This window comes from Lipotes vexillifer, unplaced genomic scaffold (genome assembly GCF_000442215.2).
Source record: "Lipotes vexillifer unplaced genomic scaffold, Lipotes_vexillifer_v1.1 scaffold2700, whole genome shotgun sequence".
Classification (NCBI taxonomy): Eukaryota; Metazoa; Chordata; class Mammalia; order Artiodactyla; family Lipotidae; genus Lipotes; species Lipotes vexillifer.
Genome location: NW_006773303.1, coordinates 153,372 through 171,939, shown reverse-complemented (window position 1 = coordinate 171,939; position 18,568 = coordinate 153,372). Strand labels below are relative to the sequence as shown.

The 18,568-nt window shown below is 53.7% G+C and overlaps 2 protein-coding genes across 4 annotated transcripts; both read left to right on the top strand.

The window, feature by feature from the left end:
* Positions 1–742: 742 nt before the first annotated feature.
* Positions 743–4,626, top strand: IGFBP6 (insulin like growth factor binding protein 6). 2 transcript variants are annotated; one of them, XM_007448265.1, is made up of 4 exons: positions 743–1,234; positions 3,354–3,493; positions 3,650–3,769; positions 4,315–4,626. In XM_007448265.1, the coding sequence occupies exons 1-4, from the start codon at positions 907–909 to the stop codon at positions 4,435–4,437; spliced, it is 711 nt and encodes a 236-aa protein (XP_007448327.1). In that variant the 5' UTR covers positions 743–906; the 3' UTR covers positions 4,438–4,626. The 2 variants fall into 2 exon arrangements, with proteins under 2 accessions (XP_007448327.1, XP_007448328.1); XM_007448266.1 differs by having other exon boundaries at positions 907–1,232; positions 3,346–3,493; positions 4,315–4,437.
* A 1,194-nt stretch (positions 4,627–5,820) lies between these two features.
* SOAT2 (sterol O-acyltransferase 2) lies at positions 5,821–16,251 on the top strand. Of its 2 annotated transcripts, none has more exons than XM_007448263.1 (15): positions 5,821–6,004; positions 6,458–6,513; positions 7,036–7,172; positions 7,524–7,583; positions 7,931–8,038; positions 9,950–10,226; positions 10,628–10,697; positions 11,276–11,360; positions 11,865–11,910; positions 12,122–12,251; positions 12,680–12,777; positions 14,120–14,218; positions 14,741–14,876; positions 15,438–15,583; positions 15,792–16,251. In XM_007448263.1, the coding sequence occupies exons 1-15, from the start codon at positions 5,896–5,898 to the stop codon at positions 15,840–15,842; spliced, it is 1,608 nt and encodes a 535-aa protein (XP_007448325.1). In that variant the 5' UTR covers positions 5,821–5,895; the 3' UTR covers positions 15,843–16,251. The 2 variants fall into 2 exon arrangements, with proteins under 2 accessions (XP_007448325.1, XP_007448326.1); XM_007448264.1 differs by having other exon boundaries at positions 5,896–5,969; positions 6,456–6,513.
* Positions 16,252–18,568: the final 2,317 nt, after the last annotated feature.

The window sequence follows — 18,568 nt, the reverse complement described above, 5'->3', positions numbered from 1 at the left end:
CCTCCCCCCCCCTCACCATAATTTCAGCTGGCCAGTCCCCCGTCCCTACCTCCCAGGTGTTCAGCCAGTTCTGCGGGCACGCTCCGCCCCCTGCAATCCCTCGAGACTCCCATGGCCCCAACACAATGCTAGGATTTCTGAAAGTTCATTCAAGGTGCGCTTCCGCCTCCCCCCACCTCACCCCTTGCTTCCCCCAACCCCTTCTATCATCTTACCCAAGTCTGGCCCCCAGTACCCACCTTCCCCTCAGTCATATCTCAGGGAGACCGTCTCTTGCTCCTGCCTCAGCTTTGTTCTTCCTCTCCGTGCCCCTGGTTTACTCTCTTCCATCAGCGGTCGGTTCTCCCAAGACCCCACTCTCCGTCGTCTCCGCCTTTTCTCTCTTTTCGCCCGCATTCCTCTCATGACCCCCACACCATCCCTTCCGCGTCCCCTTAAGTCCGCCATCTTCTCACTTGCCCCATCGGAGTCCCTCCGTCTCCTTCATCCGCCACACATGTACCCGAACTGGATTTCAGGTTTCCCCTTCACCCCTACTGCCGCTTCCACCCCTCCTGCTTCCACCCCTTCCCACCCTCCAGGGCCTCCAGCCAGCTGTCCAGCTCCCCAAATCCGGGCGAGATTCCCGGGAACAAAGCAAGAAAAATCAGAGTAATTTGGGAAGTAAACAGAAACCGGGAAGGGAGGAGGTAGAGAAGAGTGGGGAGGACCCAGGTGGAGGGGGGGGGGGCCTCTCCAGTCCCACCCAGTTTAGGGAATGCCCCTGCCTTCTCCACCGCCCCCCCTTCACCTGGCTCTTAAAGGGCCCGGCCCCTGCCGGCGGCTACTTAAGGCAGAGGGGCGGCGACGGGCAGCAGCTGCGCTACGACTGCTCTGGGAGGAGTGGACGGGGCAAAAATCTTGACCATGACCCCCCACAGGCTGTTGCCGCCACTGCTGCTAACTCTGCTGCTCGCTGCCCGCCCAGGAGGCGCCTTGGCAAGGTGCCCAGGCTGCGGGCAGGGGGTGCAGGCGGGTTGTCCAGGGGGCTGCGTGGAGGAGGAGGATGGGGGGCAGCCGGCGGAGGGCTGTGCGGAAGCTGGGGGCTGTCTCAGGAGGGAAGGGCAGCAGTGCGGGGTCTACACTCCAAACTGCGCCCCAGGACTGCAGTGCCAGCCGCCGGAGAAAGACGAGGCGCCTTTGCGGGCGCTGCTGCTGGGCCGGGGCCGCTGCGGCCGGGCGCGCGCGCCCTCGGGTGAGTCCGCGCCCCGCCCCGCCCCTGCCCCGCCCACGTGAGGCCCGCAACTCTGCCGGCAGGGTCCGGGAGGGATGCGCACGGGCAGTCCTGCTATGAGGGTCCTGAGATTGACGCTTCCTCCTCCCCAACCCTGGTACATTTTAGGGGCTGAAGGGGCCAGTGCGGGGAGCTCCTAGGAGTCTGGGGTACGGCTGGGGGCCCTAGGGATGAAGCAGGGAGATGTCTGAGCCCGCAACCTTTTTTTGCCCCCTCGACCTATTTTCCCTTGAGGGGAAAGGGAGGGATGGAAGGGTTTAGGGACGTGCTGTATGCCACAGAGGCCCAGCTCCTTCAGCCCTAGACCCCCAAGCTGGAGAAAGGACCCAGGCATTGTTACCAGCTTCCACTTGGAGAAAGAGGGAAGAGAACTCCAGACTCCCAAATCCTGCACACACTGAGAAATATCTCCTCTTAATATCAGGGTGTCCAAAGCACCCGAACATGGGGTGGAGAATAGAAGATGGCTCAAATCCAGAGCAGTTTCAGACTAGACTAGGGTCAGATGGCTGGCGCTGATCCTCCCCACTCCCCACCCGGAGCGGGGGGGATAGAGGTGGGAAAAGAAGGAGTCTGCCAAATCAGGGGTATGATTTAAAGCTTCTCAGAACCCTCCACCCACCCCACCCCACCCCACCCCACCCCAACCCAGAGAGGAGAATAGAAGGCTGAGTCATTGGGTGGGTGGGACAGAAGTGAGTCAGAACCTAAGAGATGGGGGGCAGCAGGGAGATGGGAAGAGGAGGAAATACAAACGGCCCCCACCCCAGGGGCATCTGAGCTCCCAGTTTTTTCCACAGGGAAAGATGGGAAATCAACTTGGAGTTTCTTTCAGTCCTAAATGCCTGGGTCCAGGCTGCTAGGGGTCTTCCTGGAAAGAGGTGGTCTGGTTGGGTCAGAGGAGGCAGCTGGGAGCATGGTCGTGGTAGGATGCTGAATAGAGGGAATGAGGGGCAAGGTCTGAGGAGTGTGGAGGAAGAGGGGTCAGACTCAAGACTGCAGAGGAAATGGTTCTTGGCTTTTGAGTAGTAGGCAGATGGGAGCAACTTCAGGGCTCATAATATCTCATTTTACAGCTGGGGCAAATTCCAAACAGTGCCCGCTCCCTTCCCTGTCTTTTCTTTGCCCTGACACCCTGACTTTCCCTTCCCATCCTGAGCTTTCCCCAAACCCCCCAGTACAACCTGTGAAACTTTCTCCAGAGCCAGGAGCAGCCTGCAGGTTGGAAGCCACTCATTCCTGCACCTTTGCAGCCTGCCCGCCTTCCACCTCCTGGTTAAGGGCTGGATCACACATGCTCCTGGGACCACTGGGGTTGAGCTGGGCTGAGTCTCAGGGGACCAGAAGGGAGAGGCCCCCACTGCAGTGCCCCCAAAGTAACCATGTCTCAGCCCTGGGAGGGGTGGGCTGAGTCACAGCAGGGTCACAGCGGGGACACAAATTCCTCTTGGGTCCCTGCTGACCCCGTCTCACCGCCATTGCTCTTCTGCCCCATCTCCCTGGCTTGGTGCACCCCCTGCTGGCCTCTGGTGGAACAGCCCAGTCTTTTCACCCAAAGCCCCAGGCTCCTCAATCAATGAACGTATTGATTTTTGCTTTCCAAAGTGCTTCTCCTTTATAAGCCTTAAAGCCTTAGTCTGCAGGGGACTTCCCTGGTGGTCCAGTGGGTAAGACTCCATGCTCCCAACGCGGGGGGCCTGGCTTCGATCCCTGGTCTGGGAACTAGATCCCGCATGCATGCCACAACTGAGAGTTCGCACGCTGCAACTGAGAGTCCGCATGCCACAACTAAGAAGCCCACACGATGCAACTAAAGATCCCGCATGATGCAACTAAGACGTGGTGCAGCCAAAATAAATAAATAAATAATTTTAAAAAATACTAGTCTGGGGATATTATCATGAAAGGTAATATTGCCATCTGTCAGAGAAAGAAACTGAGGCCAGGAGAAGGTAAGAGTGGAGCCAAACCGTAAACCCCCTCACTACTCTGAAAGCCCCGCTTGTTTCCGCTCGGCTCTGGCCTTTGACATCTGGTTGATTTCCGGCCTCTTCGTCCCCATTCCCCATTGTGGCTGTAGGGGAGAATCCTAAGGAGAGTAAGCCCCAAGCAGGGACAACTCGCCAGCAGGACATGAACCGCAGAGACCAACAGAGGAATCCGGGGACCTCTACCACTCCCGCCCGGCCCAATCCTGGGGGCGTCCAAGACACTGAGATGGTGCGTTTGGGGCTGCAGGGAACGGGAGGGGTGGAGAGTCCTGGAGATTCCCATCTGAGACTGCTCCCTTGGGCTTGGCCGAGTCTTCCGTCCCAGTCCTGGGAGCCTGGCTGGTGGCGCCAGCAGGCTCTGCAGCAGAGCTATCCCTTCCTCCAGGGGCCCTGCCGCAGACATCTGGACTCAGTGCTGCAGCAACTCCAGACTGAGATCTACCGCGGGGCTCACACCCTCTACGTGCCTAACTGTGACCATCGGGGCTTCTACCGGAAGCGGCAGGTGAGGCCATTCCTCTCCTCCCTTGGTCTATCAGTACAAGGGTCCTACCAGCAATTGGGTTATAAAGTTGCATAAATAAGACACTTGCCCTGCCCTTAGGGCTCTCCCAACTTTAGGGCCCACACAAACATAGAGAATAACCAACCACAGCTATGGGAGAGGAGTTAGACTATCTAAACAATGCCTAACTCAGAGGTTCACAAGCCTGAGGAGCAATCAGAATCACCGAGGTGTGAACACAGGTGGCTGAGCCCCGCCCACAGAGCCTGAAATTTTGCATTTCCAATGCGGCCTCTAGTGATGCTGATGCTGTTGGTTTGGAAACCACACTTGGAGAACCACTGTTCTGGCCTAGAAGAACAGGCACAATTTGGTGGGTGGAGAAGAGAAGCCATGCAAGGGAGCCCAGCGGGCTTCGCTGTCCCGAGAACACTCAGATGTTTCCACAGACTCAGACTCAGGAGTTGACAGCCCATCCCCCAACCCACGGGGCCCCTCCCATCTCTCCTGGGCCACACCTCTGATCCTTGTGCCTCTCTCCCCAGTGCCGCTCCTCCCAGGGGCAGCGCCGAGGTCCCTGCTGGTGTGTGGATCGCATGGGCCAGCCCCTGCCCGGGTCCCCAGACGGCGATGGAAGCTCCCCCTGCCCCACCGGGAGCAGTGGCTAAGGCTGGGTGGGAGGCTGCATGGCCACTGGCAGGAGCGTGGGGCTGTCATCTTGGGTTATTGGTTGAGTGCTGAGTAACTCAGGGGCCCAGAGCCCCACACTCCACCTGCAGGCCCTGCCCCATTGTCAGCCTCACACATGGAAGGATTGTTGGTGTTGGCTTGGGGTGTTAATAAAGCTGTGTTGGGGGTCTCTGGCCTACATCTCTGTGTTCACCTCTCACATCGTGGAGTCCCTGGCCCTTCTCTCTACCCCTGTCCAGCCTCTTATAGCAGCTCTCTTCTCCTGTGGACTACCATCTGTCCTTCCTGCCACACTGAGAATGACAGAGACAGCCACTGGTAGACGTTTCATGGCCTCAAACCTCACCCAACTGCCCACCAGGGAGTGGAAGGCAGCAGGTGGGGGCAGGGAGACACTGAGGCCGTGGCCTTGGTCTGAGGTTGTGACCTTGTTTCTAACACTGATCTTTGGACACAAAGGGAGAGGAACGATTAATAGTTAATCCCCACCAGGAACCCAACAAAGAGGAACTCTCAAGGCACTTACCCTTCTGTTACTTCTTCAGGAAATGATTATTTATCGCACTCTTGCCCTGGGCTACGCCCTGGACCATTTGCTTTTACCTGGGCTACCTCATTCTATGCTTACAATAACCGTATGAGGTAGGGACTTTTACCCCTGTTTTTCAGAGGAGGAAACTGTAGCTTGAACTATTAGGGTCATCTGCCTGAAATTCCACAGCCAGTAAATGACTGAGGGAGGATTTAAATCTGGTTCTTCCATATGTGACAATGCCTGGCATTCCTCAGGTGCTGATTAAGTGATTGTTTTGCCTCCTTTCCGCCTACCTGCTAACCCAAGCAGGGGTAGGGAAGAGACGGTGTTCAGGGCCCCCAGCCCCTAGCCTTCCCTGGAGGGGCCACAGTACCGCAGTCGTCACAGGTACCAACCTCACAGAATACTAATCACATGCACAGAAAGCTTTGTTGACAAGGTTCTTTCACGTACCTTATCATGGTCTACGGGAGCTGAGTGCCCTCGTACCTGAAGATGTTTTTGACTCCTTCCCAGCCTTCAGCCTACTGAGAAAGAGATTGGGAAGCAGCCATACCAGGTGATAAGCCTCAGAGGGGCAAAGTCCCCCTCCCCATGACATGTATGGGTGCAGAGCTCCCATTCCTGTGGGAGGGAGCTGGGCATCTGGGTGGTGGTTGGGCTATTTGTTCAGGGGTTGTGTCCATCCCTGTGACAGCCAGTAGAGCAGAGCCTCTATCTGAGATGGTACTGCCTTCCGGAAGGGGATCATGGATCGGGTAACCTATAACCCCTCCTCCTGAAAGGACTTTAGTCTTTGGAGCTGTCAGAGGAGCTGAGTGAGATAAGAGCTCTGCCAGGCAAGCCTGAAGGAAGGAAGGGAACACTTACCAGCTGCCGCTGCCCAGTCAAGACACACATCATGGAGCCAAGGGCGGCCCAACTGCGGAGGAGAGAAGGGCTAGGAGGACAGAAGGAAGACCGGCCCTCCAGAGAAGGGGAGCCCCACTTTGGGAATACACAATGCCCAGGTGGGGTTGCAGGTGGGGTGCACTGTCGAGAGGGGGTTCCTGCTGTCTACGTTCAATCCTTCCTGCTGTCCTGGGAGGCCAGTGAAGGCAGATCCCAGCCTCTGCCCCCTAACTAGCCAGCTGGGGAAGGGGGGAGAAAAGAGCTATTCAGTACCTTGCCTTATCTTTCTGACTCTTTTACCCCAGATGGTGATTAGAGTAGCTTCCCGTTCCCTGGGTACCCTGTTTCTAGGAATGTCATCAGGCTCCCCGCTTGCCAGTGACCTCCTCACCCCCTGCAAAAATAACTTCCCCTTCTGATTGCTCCCCCCGTCCTCCATGATACTAGATATTGGCTGGTTGGGGGTGGGGAGGCTACTGAGCACACAGAAAGCACTTCCCAGTCAGAGGATGCCTCTGGGTCTGCACTAGGCAGCAGAACCCTAACTCCTCCCCTTTGACCCCTTATCCTAGGAAACAATGACACACATAGAGGCCCAGATTTGCTACAATGGACCCGACATATGCAGGTGAGGGAGGTCAGAGGTCAAAAGGGACAGGTCCTGGAGTAGAGGGCGGGGGTGGGGGGTGGGGGAGGACTGGCTTGATGATAAAGACAGTTCAGTTAGTTCTCGGGTTCAAACCCCTCAGGTCAGAGCTACAAGTTAAGATGGAGGGGTTTGAAACACAGATCATCAGGACAGGTGCCAAAAGTCAGCCAGTGAACAGTCTTCTGTTAGTGGGGCTAGAGGTCAGGAGAGGGAAGGCTGGGGTCAGGGAGAAGAGAGTAGGATCAGAGACGACAAGGTGGTTGAGCTTCAGACCCAGAGTCCGAAAGTATCTTTCCTGGATCCTCACTGCTGCCCTGGGAAACCAGAGGGAGTTAAACTGGGGGTGGAAACGTCTGGGCAGGAGCCATGCTTGCTCATCTTTCCATCCCTAGCACTTAGCAATGTGCCTGGCATGGAGGGAGGCTCAGTCAATGCTTGGTGAGTGGGAGGATGGCTGACTGGATGGAGGGACCACGGGCCCTGCCCTGCTTTGTCCTGTAGGCTGTGAAGACACAATTGCTGGAGCAAGCACAAGGTCAGCTGACAGAGCTGCTGGATCAGGCCATGTGCGAGGCTATTCAAGCCTACCCGCCACAAGACAGACCAGTGCCCTCCATCCCTCCAGATTCCTTGCACAAGTAAGAGTCTGAGCAGCCAGGGGGCTGGGGAGGGGCTGCACAGCCCCCTCCATCGTAAGGATTGTGAGCCACAGATGCTATCCCATGTGCCCTTTGCCAGCACTGATGTAACTCCAACTTCAGTCTTCCCTCTTCTTCCCTTATCGCCTCTGCCTTCCTGACCTCCACTGCTGGGCTTTGGTCTGCCCTGGCCCTCCCTGACCTTCCACCCGGTCCTGCCCGCTGGCCCTAACCCTGACCTTCCCCTACTACTGCCCTCGGCTCCCAAATATTGACGTCCCGCAAGGCCCTACCCTCTGCCTACTGCTTGCTTCCTTTGGGTCCTGGCCCAGATCAACTGTCTCAATTCAGGACCCGGGAGCCATCCCTGGGGAAACGGAAAGTTTTCATCAACCGCAAGTCCCTGCTTGAGTAAGTTGGGGGTGACGGCGGGATGAGAAGAAAAGAAAGAGCTTTGTCTGGGGGACCAGGGCGCCTCATTTGTCATCCTCAGGCTCTAGGTGGTTTGGGGGAGGACTTGGAGATGTTTTTAAGGTTCTGTTTCTCTATTTGCCTTGGGTGTGATTGTGGAAGAAAGGCCACCAGGATGAGAATTGTCTGCGCTGGAAAGAGCTTTGGACAGAAGTCCTAGCCATATTGCAGCCCATAGCTGCAAGTTCCCAATCGCTAGGTCACATCCCCACTTGTGTACAGTGCCTGAGCTAGTCTGCATGACCTTGAGGACTCTCCCACTGACATTCGGGCCCCTGTCCTTCCAGCGAGCTGATGGAGGTGCAGCATTTCCGCACCATCTACCACATGTTTGTCGCCGGCCTGTGTGTCTTCATCATCAGCACCCTGGCCATCGACTTCATTGATGAGGGCAGGTAGGCACCCCTCCCACTCGGGATAGGCCCACAGATAAGATCAGACCACCTGGGTTCCCAGTGTTCCACTTGCCACCGGCCTGAGAGAGCACAGGCCCTTTGGATTATTAGACACACATCAGCATTGCTTTCCAACCACCTTCCCACCCCAAAAGTCCTCTTAGCACAGCCTTGGATAGCCTTTGGTCTGTTTTTCCAGAGTTAGCCCTCTGGGAACACTACTCCCTCACTCAAATCCTTCTCAACTGGACCCTTGTCCTGAGGCAGACATACATGTATGTGCACACACAAGCATGGTTCCCACCCCACCGCTCTCACACAGTCCTTTCCAAGGCAGTGGTGTTCGGTTCAAGTAACCTCCAGTGAGCCCCTCCTGAGTGCCAGCCCTGGGGGGCAGAGAGATGAGGGGCCGACCCCAGCCCTCTCTGTGAGGCACTCCCAATCTCGCGGGGAAGACAAGATCTTGTGCACACAAGTGCCTTGGTGGGTTGCTTCCCCCAAAAAGCACCTCTCCACTCTGGGGATGAGCCTCAGGGAGCTGTAGACCGCTGGGGGTCTGGACTTGCATGACCCCACCTCACCCTACACACGGCTTAGGAAGCAGCAAAAGGAAGAGGACCAAGGATCTGCAGGTTCAGCAACAGCCCTTCCTTTAGGCAAACTCGTTCATCCTTATAATTAAGGATCAAATCTCAGGAAAAGTTTCAAATATATGTAAGATGGCTCCTTCTCCATCACTCCCCTCCATCCCAGACCGCTCCCCAGGGGTAACATTTTTAATGGTTTTGAGAGCTTCCCTCCAGAGCATTTCGATGCATCCACTTCCAGATGTATATAAGAACCAAGGGAATGTATTTTATGGGGGTTTACATTAATAAGATACTTACTGTGCCTATTGTTTCCTTTTCACTCCCTAATGACCCATATTAGAGATCTTTCCATGTTGGTCCATTGATTTTAATGACCGCAGAGTCTGGAAGTGCCAGCTTTTGTTCATTTAGTTCTTTACTAATGGACGTTTGGGTCGCTTCTAATTTTCTAATTTTTCACCATTACAAACCATACACTCTTTTTTGGCTGCACAGCGAGGCTTGCAGATCTTAGTTCCCCGACCCTAGGGATTGAACCCGGGCCACGGCAGTGAAAGCACCGAGTCCTAACCACTGGACCACCAGGGAAGTCCCCAAACCGTATATTCTTTTTTTTTTTTTTAATAAATTTATTTATTTTATTTACTTATTTTTGGCTGCGTTGGGTCTTCGTTGCTGTGTGTGGGCTTTCTCTCGTTGAGGCAAGCGGAGACTACTCTTCGTTGCAATACGTGTGCTTCTCATTGCGGTGGCTTCTCTTGTTGTGGCTCGCGGGCTCTAGAGCGCAGGCTCAGTCGTTGTGGCACACGGGCTTAGTTGCTCCGCGGCATGTGGGATCCTCCCGGACCAGGGATCGAACCCATGTTCCCTGCACTGGCAGGCAGATTCTTAAGCACTGTGCCACCAGGGAAGTCCCCAAACCGTATACTCTTAACCTAAGTAAACAAAACACTCAACAACCTGCTTTCTATTAATTCAAGTCTACAGCTCCAGACACTCCAAAAGTACAAAACTAACAAAAATCAAAGTTAAACTCTAGGCACCTCATACCCTAACACTGGTGGCATGGGATGTACTGACCTATAGAGGGCTCTATAGGTTATTTGGAAGCAAAGCCATTGCATGATTGAGTCTCCTAGGGCAATGCCCTGTTGCTGGAAGTCCTGGGCAACAGAGGTGCCATCTTGAACAATTTCAGAGATGGGGAGCTCACAACCTTGGCAAGATGCCTCAGTTTATCTTCCAAGAGCTCTGACTGCAGAGGAAGGGGACAGGATGGGCCTCACACCTGTCTACTTTGTCTCTCCTTCCCCACTCCCAGGCTGATGCTGGAGTTTGACCTACTGATCTTCAGCTTCGGACAGCTGCCCTTGGCGCTGGTAACGTGGGTCCCCATGTTCCTGTCCACTCTGCTGGTGCCCTACCAGGCTCTGTGGCTGTGGGCGAGGCCCCAGTCCAGAGCGGCCTGGACGCTGGGGGTGGGCCTGGGCTGCATGCTGCTGGCCGGCCACACAGCAGTGCTCAGCATCCTTCCGGTCCATGTAGCAGTGGAGTATCAGCTCCCGCCAGCCTCCCGCTGTGTCCTAGTCTTTGAGCAGGTAGGTGATGGGCGGGACCGATGGTGGGCGGGGCCCCTGGGAAGGAGGGCATTGGTGGGGGCAGAGCTAGTTACCAGGGGCGGAGTCCTTTGCGAGGGATTTGAGCCAACCAGCAGGCTCCAAGGAAATGTAAACGAACGAACGGACACTGCTACGCAAATATAATCGATTGGGTTGGCCAGCTGGAGACTCTGCCCTTTCCGGTACCCCTTTGCCCTCGATTCATCCCAGCAGCCGTCTGTGTTAGGCTATAAGACAGTCCAACAAAAAGATAAAGTATGGGCTTTGACCGTACAGAGTTTACAACCTGCCTGCCCCTCTCCCGTAAAAGAGACACAGAGAGGTTAAGTGATCTGCTCAAAGTCCCACAGCACCTTAACCTCTTTTCCGTTCCATCTCAGGTCAGGCTCCTGATGAAAAGCTACTCCTTCCTGAGAGAGATTGTGCCTGGGACACTTCGGGCCAGAGGAGGTGAGGCCTTCAGTAGGCGCTGCTGTGAACTCAGTCCTCTAGGTTGGTTGCATGAAGCCAGTAGCTGCAGGATCCTCATAAAAGCTCCAACCTCCTAAGGCCATCTTGCCCACGGTTCACAGCTCCGGCCCCCAGGTGGGCTCTGTGGGCCTTAGTCATTCTCTTAGGTCCCACCTCTGAGACCCCTCCCCTGCTGCCCAGGGCTTCTGGCTCACTCTTATTAAGACCCAGGGTATGAGAGCCTTCCATTAGGTAGTCAGAACAGAAGGAGAGAGAAGTGGGTGGTACAACTTGTGGGTGCCAAATGAAGCTCTGGCCACAGCAGGTCCTGTGCCAGAAAATGGGGGTGCCTGGAATGGAAGCAAAAGGAGGGTGTTAAAGAGCAGTTTCAGCTCCTGCCCAGTTTCACCTCCCCCACTCCACCTCCAGATCCAATATCCAGTTCCTCACCCACCCACCCCCACCTCTGTCCTGTCCAGCTCTATTCACCAGTCCCACTGCCGTTCCCCAGCATCCCACCCAGCTGTGTCCTCTCTCCCTTCCCTCTTCACTGATGGACCCCTCTTACTCCTCCCCAGGTGAGGGGATCCGGGCCCCCAGTTTCTCCAGCTACCTCTATTTCCTCTTCTGCCCCACACTCATCTACAGGGAGACTTACCCCAGGTAAGACCCTGCACCCCCTCCCCCAAATGCCCAGGCCCGTCAGGGATCTAGCCCTTCTACTCTTCTCTCCCTGAGGCCTTAGCCTCATCCCAGACACTGTCCACTTTCTCAGGCAGCACCCCATAATAAAAATGGGAAGTAAGGAGCAGGTATATTACCCCTTCTCCTTGCCCCAGCTCATGGTGACACAAGGGTGACTAACCGTCCTGGTTCACCCAGGACTGCCCCAGTTTTAGCACTGAAATTCTTACATCCTGGGAAACCTCTCAGTCTGGGGCAAACTCCAGATGGTTGGTCACCTTAGTAGACACTCAAGCTAAAAATCCACTTGTCATCTCTGTTATAGAAGGTCCAAAGTGTTCTAGACCCCCACCTCTCCAGATAATCCTCCCAGGCCTGAGCAATTGAGGGGGCTGCGGAGAGAGGGCCCCAGGTGCTGGGCCGCGGCCCAGGCAGGAACAAGATAAAAGGATGAGAAACATATTATCCCCATTGCTGCTGCAGGACACCCAACGTCAGGTGGAATTATGTGGCCAAGAACGTTGCCCAGGTCAGAAGACGGGGTCAAAGGGTGGACTACCCATGACTCATGGTGGCTGAGGGTACATTTCTGGGAGTGAAGTAAGGGAGGCCTGGGGAAGAGGTCAGAGGGTGGCGCTAAGGAAAGAGGAGGCAGTTGCTGAGCCACAGTCTGATTTCAGAAGGAGGGGCAGCGACCAGTGATTCCTTTCAAAGTTATGCGTCCTCCACCCCCTCCCCAGGCCCTGGGCTGCGTGCTCTATGCCTGTTTCATCCTGGGCCGCCTCTGTGTTCCTGTCTTTGCCAACATGAGCAGGGAGCCCTTCAGCACCCGTGCCCTGGTGCTCTCCATCATGCACGCCACCTTGCCAGGTATGCCCACCACAGGCAGGGCTGCAGAAGGCTGCACCCTGGGGAAGGCTTAGCAGGGAACCCCTCCCTCCGCTCACTCTTAGTTTCAACACCTCTTCCCTCTACTCTCCCTTATCTGCCCCCTCCTATGGTTGCTCATCGTCAGGGTCTCACTTCAGATTACTACCTACTCCCTACCTTTCAACCACTCTATGAACTCCCAACAGGCAGAGGTTTGGACATTCATCTCTGTATCCCCAACATCTGGCATGGGCTTCATGAGCAAATGGAATGAATGAATAAGTCCATGAATTAGTGAATGATTAACAAATGATTGGTGGGAGTTGGGGCCCTGGTTGCTGAGCGAAGGCTTCCTGGGGGAACCCCCGGAGCTTCGCGGGGGATCGGGGAGCTAGGCTGACTTGCAGCCCCTTGTCTCTACTTACCAGGCATTTTCATGCTGCTGCTCATCTTCTTTGCATTCCTTCACTGCTGGCTCAACGCCTTCGCAGAGATGCTACGATTTGGAGACAGAATGTTCTATCGGGTGGGGCCTGGACCTGGGCTACTTGGGAGCTGGATGCAGGGAGGGCTAGGGAAGGATTTGGGGAGGATGGTGGCTATGTTGGCTGTCACCTTGTTACCGAACCAGGTTCATTTGACCAATTCACAGTAAAACAAACACTGAGACGCCAAGATTTACAGCGGACAGAGGGTTTATTCACAAGGCAGCCAAGTGAGGAGAAGGGAGAACAATCTCAGATTCGCCTCCCCAAAGGCCAGGGGCTTGAGATATTTATGGGATAAAGAAGCAAGATGATCTTAGGTATGGGGCAAAGTGATTGGAGGTAGGGAAAAGGTGAGGTAATCGGTGTTCTGCACAGGTGTATCTGAGTTACGTGCTTCTTCATGGGATGCATGTTAAAAAATGGAGGCAGGGCTTCCCTGGTGGCACAGTGGTTGGGGGTCCGCCTGCCGATGCAGGGGACACGGGTTCGTGCCCCGGTCTGGGAAGATCCCACATGCCGCGGAGCGGCTGGGTCCGTGAGCCATGGCCGCTGAGCCTGCACGTCCGGAGCCTGTGCTCTGCAACGGGAGAGGCCGCAACGGGAGAGGCCACAACAGTGAGAGGCCCGTGTACCGCAAAAAAAAAAAAAAGAAGAAAAAAAAAAATGGAGGCAATTAGCATGATCTGAGAGTGGAGTTTTGGGCCCTCTGATGTCAAAAGGTCATTCATCCGACACCTGTGCAAGCCCAGTTTTAGGGTCAGTGGTCCCAACCAGTCTTAGCCCGCTTGAACTAGACAAGAGCCAACTCCAAGTTCCTGGAAAACTTATGCCCTCTGTTACTATAGTGACCCATACATCAGAGGTGTTATCTATACGGGGCAGTTAAGGAGTCAAAAAAAAAAAAATGTAAGGCTTAGTCAGTGAAGGCAGGTTACAAGCAGAAGGGTTTTTTAACAAGCTGTTCCCTTACCTGCTGTTCTGTAAGACAAGCTCAAGAATCTCCATTAGTCACCAGTTTCTCTTAACCCTGTGGGGCACGATTTCAACATCAGCTGTGCTGTCAATCTTCCACAGTGAGAAATGTGCTCCTCTGGGTATGGTTGTATTGTCACCCCTCTACCCGCTGACCAGCCAGGGCTAACTGCTCTTATGGGGATGCTAATTTGGAATCTTCTCCTGAAAGGGAGAGTAGGAGGAAGGGCAAGCACCCCAGATGCTGAAGAGGGAGTTGGGAGGTTGCTTGCTGTCTCTCTCCTGCTGGGAGCCAGCCCTTGTGGAGAACACTGGGACAGGGGCCAGGAAGCAGGGGAGAGAAGCTGGGGCCTGGGCAGGGACAGGGCCCTGATGCTCACCTCCTCTCCCCCCCTGAACACCCCCCAGGACTGGTGGAACTCGACCTCCTTCTCCAACTACTACCGCACTTGGAACGTGGTGGTCCACGACTGGCTGTACAGCTACGTATATCAGGATGGGCTGTGGGTATGGGCTCTGCACACCCCGTCAGCTCCCAAAGTTAATGGAACCTCTCTGGGATATCCTCTCCTTCCCTTTCTCTGCACCATTCATCTTTTCCAGACCTAAGGGCCCCTCTGACTTTCACCTGCCCCCATTCTACCCAACCCAATGGGCAGAAAGTCCTTCTTATGATCTAACTTCCTTCCTTCCTTGTCCTCAACTACACCTCCTCCACAGGGCATTTCTCCCCTCCTTAGCCTTCTAAGGAAAATGCATATAGCAATTTTCAGTTACCAAGAATTTTCACATACTACCTAATCTGCCCTGTAACCCTGAGAAGTATTATTATATCCCCTTGTGAAAGCTGCATCTAAGGCCCAATGGACTAATAAAATGCTCTTAAATAGGACATGTCAGCCCTTCTGATCGCAAATCCCATATTCTTTCCACTGTACTACACAACCTCTGGCTTCCTTAAGGAGGGGGCTCTTTGTGGAGGGGGCTTAGGGAGACTCACTCCACCCTCCTACCCCCGGCTCCTGCCAGCTCCTTGGTGGCCGGGCCCGACGGGCAGCCATGCTGGGCGTGTTCCTGGTCTCCGCAGTGGTCCACGAGTATATCTTCTGCTTCGTCCTGGGATTCTTCTACCCTGTCATGCTGTTGCTCTTCCTTGTCATTGGAGGTGAGCTTGGCCTCTTTATGCCCCTGGAGAGGGAGACAGCCAGCGGGAAGGGACCTGGAGGCCCGCTCCTGGAGATTCCAGACTGATGGGAGAGGCCACGTACACAAGACAGAAGGGGGAAATGTGTGTGCCTTCTGGGGGAAGGCGTGAGAGTTGTGTGTGAGAGTTGGTGGCGGCAGGGCGGGGGGGCGGGGGGGGGACGGATGGACTTGGGAGCAGGGAGGGAGGCAGCAAAGGGGTATCCTGGGGGATGTGGGAAAAGACCTCTGGCTGGAGAGGAGCATCTGAGCAGGGCACACATACAGGGAGACAAAGGGGAGAAAACTGGTGTGAGGTTGGGAGGTTTAGTAAGAGATCCAGGATACTGAAGTGTAGACTGAGGAATCCTGGTTTTACATGAGCCACTTGAGACCTCCGTGAGCTTCTGGAGCTGGGTTCAAGATCTTCCTCAATGGTGTCTTCCTGTTCCAACTCTTCCCCGTGCCCTGAGATAGGAAGGCAGCCAGGAAGATTAGATACAGGTATCTTGAGCTGAGGTGACAACATTTCCTCCTGCATCAGGGCCACTGAACTTCATGATGCATGACCGGCGCACGGGCCCAGCGTGGAACGTGCTCATGTGGACCATGCTGTTTCTGGGCCAGGGCATCCAGGTCAGCCTGTACTGCCAGGAGTGGTATGCACGGCGCCACTGCCCCCTGACCCAGGTAAGGGACCATGACCCTCGCTCAGCTCCCCACCCAGGTGGACCTGCCTCCACTTCCCAAGAGCCAGCCCCCTCTTGTTGCCCAATTCCACAGCCACGGTCAGGGGCCAGGGCCCAGTTTGGGGGTGAAGGATGGGCTCCCACGTTTTAGATGCACAGGGTGGGCACTGGGAGGGACCTTATTCACAACCCACCTCTCTCTGGCACAGACAACCTTCTGGGGGCTGGTGACACCTCGATCTTGGTCCTGCCATACCTAGAGGTCAGGGCACACTCACTGCCCAGATGACACCACCAAGTTCTCTGCCTGCAAAGCCTGGGACTCGGGCTCCTCTCTGAATTCCCAGACCTAGCTCTGAGTCAAGGGGGCCTGCCATGCCTGACCCCACCAGAGAACTCCAAGGACTGAGATCTGTGGACCTGTGGACAGGTGAACACAGACTCAGAATGGTGGTAGCTCTTGAGCCCCCAACCCCGTGGGTTGGGCAAAGGGCCCCCTCTCACTCCATGGCCGTTCAGACTGGGGGAGACACGAAGGGCCTTACAGATTTGGTGAAGGTGGGGTGACTTAAAGCAACTCGGGCCATCAAGGTCTGAGAGGTGTTTGTTTCTTTCTTTGTGCTCTTTACAATACAACAATAAACTCTTTGTATCGCTTTTTATTCATTCGTTTATTCATTCGTTCATCATTTGCTGAAGACCCACTTAAAAAAAATTCTTAATTGAAGTATAATTGATTCACAGTGTTGTGTTAGTTTCTGCTGTACCGCAAAGTGATTTCGTTATACATATACATGCATTCTTCTTTATATTCTTTTCCATTATGGTTTATCCCAGGACACTGAATAGAGTTCCCTGTGCTATACAGTAGCACCTTGTTGTTTATCCATTCTATATGTAATAGTTTGCATCTACTAACCCCAAACTCCCAGTCCATCCCTCCCCCACCCCCACTCCCCCTTGGCAACCACAAGTCTGTTCTCTATGTGAAGACCCACTTTTGACAGGCATGACTGCAGACAGGCAAAGTCTGCAGAGGCAAGACTTTGTGATGGGAGGGGCTGAGGCTCTTGGGTGACATCCTCCCTTACCTATTCTATGCCACCCCATCTCCCCAAAACTCAGCCTCACCCCCTCTTCCACCTCTACTCCTTCAGATCACATTTCCCCAACCCTTGAATCCTCTGCTCCCGGCAACCTCCGGCACATCCTGAGAGGGCACATGGCTGGCCTCCTTTCCTTCAGAGGACTCAGGAGAGGAACCTCCTGTACAGACCTTAGCCAAATCTTTTAAATTCGTGAGCCTCAGCTTCCACAGCTATAAAATGGACATTTAGGCAGTTCCCTGGTGGTCTAGCCGTCAGGATTCAGCGCTTTCACTGCTGTGCTCCAGGTTCAGTCCCTAGTAGGGGAACTGAGATGCCTCAAGCCACGCGTTGCGGCCAAAAAACGAAAAGGACACTTAGGTGCTTTGTGACCACCTAGAGGGGTGGGATAGTGAGGGAGGGAGGGAGACGCAAGAGGGAGGAGATATGGGAATATATGTATATGTATAGCTGATTCACTTTGTTATAAAGCAGAAACTAACACAACACTGTAAAGCAATTATACTCCAATAAAGATGTTAAAAAAAAAAAGGACATTTAAGTTAGAAGTGTCTTGACTGTATGGGGACATACTGTTCCCTCATGCCCCTTTCCAGTCTACTCCTCAGCCAAAGGCAACTACTTTCTGATTTCTACCCTCATATATTGGTTTTGCTTCTTTTACAGCTTCACATGAATAGAGCTCTACAGTACGTACTCCTGTAGGGATTGTAGTCTTTGCTGAATACAGTTCTTAAGATTATTCCATGTTTTGAATGTATCAATTGTTTGTACTTTCTTCCTGCTCAGCAGTATTCCATTTATGAATATACCACAATTTGTTTATCCATTTACCTGTTGATGGACATTTGAATCAGGGTTGCTATGAATAAGGCTGCCCTGAAGATTCATATACAAATCATTTTGTGGGTACATTTTTTCATTTCTTTTGGGTAAATGCCAAGAAGCGGAATAGCTGGATCATAGAGGTGATATATGCTTGACTTTATATAAAGGTGCAAAACTTTTTTCCAATGTGGTTATATCGTTTTACATTGCCACCAGCAGTGTATGAGAACTCTAGCTGGGCACAGGACTTCTCACCAATGTTTCATTTTGCTAGTCCATTTTTATTTTGGCCATTCCAGTGGAGTGTAATTATAATTTACATTTCTCTGATAATCAATGCATTGAACACTCTTCCATGTGTTTATTGACCGCTTGTGTATCTTCCTTTATGAACAATCTAAGTGTTTTGCCCATTTAATTTTTTAATTTTTTAAATTTTATTTTATTTATTTATTTTTGGCTGCATTGGGTCTTCATTGCTGTGCGCGGGCTTTCTCTCGTTGTGGCGAGTGGAGGTACTCTTCGTTGTGGTGCACGGGCTTCTCATTGCAGTGGCTTCTCTTGTTGCGGAGCACGGGCTCTAGGCACGCAGGCTTCAGTAGTTGTGGCTTGCGGGCTCTAGAGCACAGGCTCAGTAGTTGTGGCTCACGGGTTCTAGAGCACAGGCTCAGTAATTGCGGCACACGGGCTTAGTTGCTCCAAGGCATGTGGGATCTTCCCGGACCAGGGCTCGAACCCATGTCCCTGCATTGGCAGGCAGATTCTTAACCACCGCGCCACCAGGGAAGCCCAGTTGCCATAAACATTTAACAGTATAATATTTTGCCGGGTTTGTTGCTCACTGCTTGTTCTTTCTCCTTTTCATCTTCCTCTATCTTGACTTCTCTGTTCTCTAACCAAAATTTTCTTCAGTAGTTTCCTCAGGTGAGATATGGGATTGATATACTCTCTGAATCCTTTATATCTCCATATATCTTTCTTCTGTGCTGACAGGTGAATGCTTCCTCAGCTGCGTATGAGATTCCGGGGTAGCCACCCTTTTCTCCCAGTAT